The sequence below is a fragment of the Corvus brachyrhynchos genome, unplaced genomic scaffold (assembly GCF_000691975.1).
Source record: "Corvus brachyrhynchos isolate BGI_N302 unplaced genomic scaffold, ASM69197v1 scaffold511, whole genome shotgun sequence".
Lineage (NCBI taxonomy): Eukaryota > Metazoa > Chordata > Aves > Passeriformes > Corvidae > Corvus > Corvus brachyrhynchos.
The window spans coordinates 243,261-250,836 of record NW_008236214.1 but is presented as its reverse complement, the minus strand read 5'-3'; the positions used below and the strand labels follow the sequence as shown (position 1 = coordinate 250,836).

At 56.1% G+C, this 7,576-nt stretch overlaps 2 protein-coding genes across 2 annotated transcripts; both read right to left on the bottom strand.

The window, feature by feature from the left end:
• Positions 1–6: 6 nt before the first annotated feature.
• On the bottom strand, positions 7–1,909 carry LOC108444584 (hemoglobin subunit epsilon-like). Its single transcript, XM_017744532.1, has 3 exons — positions 1,686–1,909; positions 1,360–1,582; positions 7–187 (listed from the first exon to the last, which is right to left on the bottom strand). The coding sequence occupies exons 1-3, from the start codon at positions 1,907–1,909 to the stop codon at positions 59–61; spliced, it is 576 nt and encodes a 191-aa protein (XP_017600021.1). The 3' UTR covers positions 7–58.
• Positions 1,910–5,079: 3,170 nt separating this feature from the next.
• LOC103624049 (hemoglobin subunit beta) lies at positions 5,080–6,696 on the bottom strand. Its single transcript, XM_008643236.2, has 3 exons — positions 6,513–6,696; positions 6,187–6,409; positions 5,080–5,313 (listed from the first exon to the last, which is right to left on the bottom strand). Exons 1-3 carry the CDS (start codon positions 6,602–6,604, stop codon positions 5,185–5,187), a joined length of 444 nt encoding a protein of 147 aa, XP_008641458.1. The 5' UTR covers positions 6,605–6,696; the 3' UTR covers positions 5,080–5,184.
• Between the last annotated feature and the right edge of the window lie 880 nt (positions 6,697–7,576).

Genomic DNA, 7,576 nt, shown 5'->3' with positions numbered 1-7,576 from the left:
CCGCTCCCCGTGCCCAGGGGCTGGCAGTGCGCCGGGGCTCCTGCTCTTCCCGGGCTGTTCAGTGGTACTTGCGGGCCAGAGCGTGAGCCACGACACTGACGAGCTTCTGCCAGGCGAACTGGCACGCAGGGGTGAAATCCTTGCCGAAGTGGGAAGCCAGGACGATGATGAGGATGTCTCCAAGGAGCTGGAGGAGATAGGAGCACAGGCAGGGTCAGGGTCAGTGCTGCTGGGAGCTGCTGGTCAGTCAGAGCTGATCAGGGAGCTCGGGACATCCCGGCCGGACCCGCTGCCACCAAGGCTCTGCTGTCACTGGAGGCCCCTCCACCACCCTCCTGTGTCCTGCCGTGCCTTTGGCTCCAAACAGCTTCTCCTTTACCTTTCCCCACTTTTGCTGCTGCAGATTTTCCCCCTCCCCAGTCCCTCTCCTTCCTGTCCACGCCCCAGACACCACCTGCAGCCCACAGGTTTCCTTCCCCGGCTTCTCCCTGAGGTGGAATTGCCCTCCTGAAAGGACCTCACACACTGCACACTCCTCCTCCTTTTCCTCCTCAGCCCCTGGTCCATGAGTGGGCATGGCTCACTCCCTGTTCCCTGAGGCAACAGAATCCTCAGTCTTTCCACAGAAAGCTCTGGGTTTTGGGAAAACAATATTTGTAAAATGAAATAAAATAAAATGAAATAAAATAAAATGAAATAAAATAAAATGAAATAAAATGAAATGAAATAAAATAAAATGAAATGAAATAAAATGAAATAAAATAAAATGAAATAAAATAAAATGAAATAAAACCAGAAAGAACCTTCAACTATTTCCCCATTTTTACAATGCTAAAACATTTGGATTTGGCCTGAGACCCACCCTGAAAAACACTGGTTTTTTTTCTTTTTGTCTTGAGACATAAATGAAGACAATGATCCATTTTTAAATAAAAGTGCTGGAGAAGGGGGGAGTGTCCCACGCCCGGTGCAGGGGAAGGCAGGACCCTGCTCCTTGGTTCTATCTTGCTGTGGGAGCTTGGAGTTCCTGAAATGCTCTGCTGAGCTTCCCTCTGCTCTGACTCCTCCAGCCCAGGCTGCACCTTCCCCTGGGGTCGTTCCACAGCCAGATCTCCTCCAGGTAACCAACTCTCCATACCTTCCCTCCCTGGTGCTGTGCTGGCACCAAAAATGGGACTTTTTAGGGAGAAAGTCACAGACACTGTTGCAAAAACCTGGTACAAACCATCACCCCTCTTGGGTATTGCACAGGGATTCTTCCCCCACCAGCCCAAGAAAATGTCCCTGGACAGAGCAGCAGCAAAGTCTGGCTCTCCCCACACAGCCCAGGGAAGGGCTGGGACTGCACACACAGCTCACCCTGAAGTTCTCGGGGTCCACGTGCAGCTTGTCGCAGTGCAGCTCAGACAGCTTGGAGTAGGTGCCCTTGATGTTGTCCAGGTTCTTGATGGCTTCCCCGAAGGAGGTGAGCACCTTCTTGCCGTGGGCACGCACCTTGGGGTTGCCGATGATGGCCGTGGGGCTGGACAGGTTCCCGAAGTTAGAGAAGAACCTCTGGGTCCAGGGGTAGACGATCAGCAGCCTGGGGAGAGACACAACAGAAGCACAGCCGCGTGAAGGCTCCCGTGACTGCAGAGTTTCCCTCTCCAGGTGCAGCCGGGCAGGTTCCCGGCAGCTGGGCCTACCTGGCCAGGGCCTCGGCGCCGCATTCCTCCACGCTGACCTTGCCCCAGGGGGGTCCCCAGCGGGGAGCAGGGGGGCATGGCCAGGGCGTGGCACCCGAGAAGGGGCCTCTGGTTATCCTGAGCTCCAGAGCTTTATCCCTTCCCGTCTGTGAGGGCAGTTCTTTCACCTTCCAGCACGGGCCCCCTGCGGGTAAAGGGCTGCAGGAGCCCCAGCAATGGTCCATCACCACTGACCATGGGCAGGGGCTCAGGGCTGTGACCTGTGGGCCAGTGAGCCTTGTGCCTCAGCTCTTTGAATGCTGGGCTCTGCCTGACACCAGTGAAGTGATGAATGTTCAGGCTGACATACAGCCTGTGGCAGAGCCACACAGAGGGGTTTGCCCCCAGCAAACCCTGCAGCCCCTGCCCTGCCCAGCGGCTTGGGTGTCCTTGCACCATGGGAGCTGTGCTGGAGCTGCTCAGAGGATGCTCAGGCTCTGCAGCCAACATCTGCATTAACCCCATTGTTGTCCTCCTGTAACAGAACTTGACCTCTTTGATTTATTTGTGCCTTGCGGAGCAGGAGGAATCATAGTTGGACTTTGGAGTCCAACTTCTGAGCTGGACTTCAATTATTGTGGCTGGTTGGTCCTTTCCTATTCAAGATATTCTAAGACAGAATCTCAGAATGGTTTGCTCTGGAAGGACCCTAAAGCTCATCCATGCCGTGTGAGGCCCACCCAGGTGTTGTCCCCTCAGACATGACAGGACCAGCCCGATGCAGTGCTGTGGGTGGGGAGCGGGGGCCAAACAGGATCAGCCCGTTCCTGCTTTCAGCCACGTCCATAAAGAGCAGTGAAACGGGCTTGGAACACAACATTTGTTGCTGCAGGTTCTGCTGTGGGCTCTAAAAACAACAAAAGCTCAGCTCAGGGATGTCCAGATTGTGGGGAGCCCAGGGCCTGCCCCTTCTGAGTCTGCCAGGTTCCACATTCCCCTGCCACATTCAGCCAGGCCAGGCTCTCCTGGAGGGATGTTTGGATTCCCCTGACACACCCTGGAGCATTGCCGGGGTGAAGCACTCTGACCAGGAGCAGTGCCCTGGGGAGATTTGCTCTTTTGTTTTCTGCATAAACCCCAAGAAATGCCGTTCTTGCTAAAATCAGCACAGGGGTTTTGATCCTGATCCCAAGGTGCCAGGGCCAGTGCACTGTTTTCCTGTTGTTTTCCAGAGGATTTGGACTGGGCTAAGGAAGAGCTGCTGGGTCCTGTCGGGCTGGGGACAGGTGAGGGGGTGACCAGGCTGCAGCAGAGCCACAGGGCTAACCCAGCTCCTCTCAGACTTCGGCACTTCCTCCAGGGGCCATCTCCTGCTAAGTGTCTTCTGCGCTGAAAATATGGCAGGAAAAGCAATCAAAAGAAAGAAAGTAGCAAGGGAGGTCTCTAGCCTAACAATATCTTTTTCCCACTCCAGCTGTAGATTTTTTTTTTAGTGGAATAGGAATGAATAATCTTCATTAGATTCGCTTACATTTGCCTTTTCTCCAGTAAATCCAGTCCCCACAGCTGGGGGCTGGACCACAATGACGAATCAAGCTGAGCTCAGCCTGGCACAGGCAGGAAGGGGGAATATGCAGGGAAAAGGCCGCCAGGCTACCACCAGTGCCCACCCTCCTGCACCCCCTTATCAGCCCCACCGGGACCTGGGTGCTGCCAGTGCTGCACTGGGCACCACCCAAGGGGTGCTGGCACCCACAGGGATGTTCTGACATCATGGAATGGGAGCAGGAAAAGCAGCATGGGGAGAGGACATCCCACAGGATGTGTGTGCTGGGGGCACCCGGAGCAGGGTGTCATCCCCAGCTGGGAATGGAGATGGGAATGAAGCCACAAGGCAGCACCAGCGAGGGCTATTCCCACTGTGCTCTGTCTCACCAGGTGCAGGGAATGCCAGAAGCCTGGAGGTCTGCTCGGGTTGTAGGATCATGGAAGGATAGAATGGGTTGGGATGGAGGGACCTCAAAGCCCATCCAGTGCCACCCCTGCCATGACAGGGACACCTCCCACTGTCCCAGGCTGCTCCAAGCCCCAATGTCCAGCCTGGCCTGGGACACTGCCAGGGATCCAGGGGCAGCCCCAGCTGCTCTGGGCACCCTGTGCCAGGGCCTGCCCACCCTCCCAGGGAACAATTCCTGCCCAATCTCCCATCCAGCCCTGCCCTCTGGCACTGGGAAGCCATTCCCTGGCTCCTGGCCCTCCTGCCCTTGTCCCCAGTCCCTCTCTAACTGTGTTGTCCTTCCTATCCCCAGACACCTCGCTTGCAGGAGGAGACCTACTTATTCAAGCAGTTCACTCATTTCTGCCTGAAGATCAATCATGTTCATAGGAAACTATTAATATCTGTCACAAAGCCTATGAAAAGTCACGTAGAATTTGGGGTTTGGTGACTCTGTGACTGCCCAGTCTCCCTGCAGGGAGAAAAACCCTTTGGGACTTGCTGCGAGTCATCTTCTCTCCTTCTCAGTGTGTGCCTTGATGCCGGGAAGAGAATGCCTCTTTCTTTGGGTGACGTGACTGAGAAATGGCATTTATGGATCACAGGGGGCTTCTAACACCTTCCTGTGGGTCAGGGGCAGAGAGTGGAGTGCCCAGAGATGTGGGTGAGGCAGAGACAGAACACAGTGCAAACTGGGTGTCAGAAATCCTGGGACAAATAGCTTTGCCCAGGTCATTTCCCTTAGAAATGACCACATCCTTTCGGCCAAGCATTGCTTTTGCTGCATCATGCTCTGTTCAGATGTGCTTCCCATGCCAAGAACAAACCCTACCCGAAGGAGTCCTGCTCTGCAGACACCTAAACCCACCCAAAACGCGCATCCAGGAAATTAAGTCGCTGCTCTTGGCAGGATCGGGCCCCCTCCAAATTGCAGAGTGGGTGGCTCAGGGTGGGAGGGATGTGAATAAACAAAGTCTGGACAGGCCTCGATAGCAAAATGTTTATCTAAAACCTGCCCCCACCCAGCTGGCTGCTGGGCCTGCGTGACTCAGCTGATTTCGGGTAGGTTTTATGCCAGGGATGAGCCAGGGTAGATTAAAGTCTTCAATTTGTTTATCCTCCCCCCAGAAAAATATGAATCCTCTCAATTTTCCTTGTCTAGGAGAGACATGCAGGTTTTACAGTAAAATACTGAGTAGCTCCGCCGTGCAAAGTCCCCGGTGTGTGACCCCGGGGGTGGCAGGACTTTATCAACCCGATATCCCAAAAGCACAATTTCCAGAGGCAAATCCCACACAAACCACCAAAACCACCCAGAACAAAGGCAGGGGGTATTTTCTGGAACCCTGCTCGAGCTGACAGCCCAGCCCAGCTGCCCCCCCAAGCCCTCCAGGCCCTCAGGAACACACAGACGCAGTGGAGACTTCACAGGATGAGCTTTATTTGGCTGTTAGAAGCTGTTGGCTCCAGCACAGCAGCGGGTGCAGGACACCGAGGGCGCTGCCGGGGCGTTCCTGCGGCTCTTTAGTGGTACTTGCGGGCCAGAGCGTGGGCAACCACACGCACCAGCTTCTGCCAGGCAGCCTGGCAGTCGGGAGAGAAATCCTTGCCGAAGTGGGCGGCCAGGACGATGATCAGGATGTCACCCAGGAGCTGTGGGGACAAGAGCACCCTCAGGTTAGCAATGCCCGGTACATCCCCACACAAGCACTCACATTACACCCAGGGAAGCCCCCAGGAAATCTGCAGTCTTAAAAACCTCTTAAAAACAAGTGCTTTTTAAGAGTCACCTTAAATTTGGTCTCTGCTCTTTTTCTAAAGGTTCAGGTTCTGCTACCATATGGAAAGAGCAACCAAAAATTCCCCACAGTTTTTTTGGATTACATTTTTCTTTGTCCCTTCTGGCTTTGTTTTGGGGTTTCTCCCAGGCAGAAGACCCAGACGAGCTCCCAGTGCAGCAGGAGCCAGCACTTGGCCCCGCACAGCACCCTGGCACAAACAACGAGCTCATGCTGATGTAGGGGGATCTCTGCCAGCCCCAGCCCGGGGACAAATATTGGGGTTAATTCCCCACTGAGACACTCTCAGCCAAAGTTTTCTTTCTGTAGATCCTCTTGGTTTTGGCATCCAGCTGCCATCTCCTGCTCCTCACTCATCTCTCTGTTCTCCTCTGTGCCAAGCTTTGCTCTGTTCCTTCTCTTCCCCCTCAGCTCAAACCTCTTCCTGCTTTTGCTTTGTTCTCCCCCTCCAATCCCGCACTGAAACCACGTCCTTCCCTTCCTGTCCCCCATCTGCCCTCGCTCAGCCCCTCCACACAGCCCCTCTCACCTCTCAGGCTGTGCGGTGCCTTCTCACCAGGCTGCACTGGGTCCCTTCCCTCTCTGTCCCTCTGCATCTCCCCCTCATGCCAACCACCACCCCCTCTTCCTCCCACACTGCCCTGTCTGGGGTGAATCCCTCTCCTGGTGGGGATCAGGGTTAGGGGAGACACTGCAGTGGGGAGGGCACGTCAGGGGCACAACTCACCCTGAAGTTCTCGGGGTCCACGTGCAGTTTGTCGCAGTGCAGCTCGGACAGCTGGGAAAAGGTGTTCTTGATGTTGTCCAGGTTCTTGACAGCTTCCCCGAAGGAGGTGAGCACCTTCTTGCCATGGGCCTGCACCTTGGGGTTGCCAATGATGGCAGTGGGGCTGGACAGGTTCCCGAAGGAGGCGAAGAACCTCTGGGTCCAGGGGTAGACGATCAGCAGCCTGGGGAGAGACACAAACAGACACAGTCACATTGATGTTCCCATGACTGGAGTGGTTCCTCTCTCCAGGTGCAGCCGGGCAGGTTCCCAGGAGCTGGACCTACCTGGCCAGGGCCTCGCCACCGCACTCGGCGACGTTGACCTTGCCCCAGAGGCCGGTGATGAGCTGCTTCTCCTCGGCTGTCCACTGCACCATGGTGTTGGCAGGAGGGTTGCGTGTGGCAGGTACGGAGGAAGGCTGGGCTCTTGCTCCCGAAGGATCGCACTCTGGTGAGCTGCTCTCCCCGTCCCCGCTTTTATACACTGTGCTGGGCCCCTCCTCTCCCCTGTGCACCCCTCCATTGGCTGGGCCCCCGGGGGGGCCCCGCAGCCCTGGCACCCCAGGGGAGGGGACCCAACATCAGGGTGGGGCTCCAGGGCAAGATGCCCAGATCCAGCACCGGGCTTGGCTGGCCACCCGCCCTCCCCTGTCTCTGATTTCCAGCCCTGCTGGATGGTGGCATTATCTCCACGCAAAGTCCCAGCACGGCTCCCTGCAAGTTCTGCAGCAGCTCCCCAGGGAAGGTGACAGGCCTGGTGCCCCTTGGATGATGCCAGCCCCTGAGGCAGGAGACTCAGACCTGGGCCTCTTGGGTTCTCCCTCTGAATGCACCAGTTTCTCCTTCTCCTCTTCTTGCAGGACCTGTCAGGCTTTGGGTTCTCCCTTTTTCTTTCCCAACAGCTCTTTAAGAGTTTGATAACTTCAGGATGACACTGCTAAAACCACGGCAAGGCCTTGCAGCCAAGAGGGAGCTCCTTCCTCAAAGAACCTCTGGGCAAAGCTCAGGCAAGGCTGGAAGGGAGATGTTATAGCCCTGGGCAAACCAACTGCCTGCAGGGTGTTGGCTCACAGGGCATGAGGAGAGGTACAAAGACTGGGCATACTGGAATCACAGGATCCCAGGATCCCAGGATCCCTGAGGCTGGAAAAGCCCTCCCAGCCCAGCCAGGCCCAGCTGTGCCCCATGCCCACCTTGTCCCCAGCCCAGAGCACTGAGTGCCACCTCCAGCCCTTCCTGGGACACCTCCAGGGATGGGCACTCCACACCTCCCTGGGCAGCCCCTGCCAAGGCCTGACCTCCCTTTCCAGGAGGAAAAAACATCTGCACAGCTGTGCAGCATGAGCCAG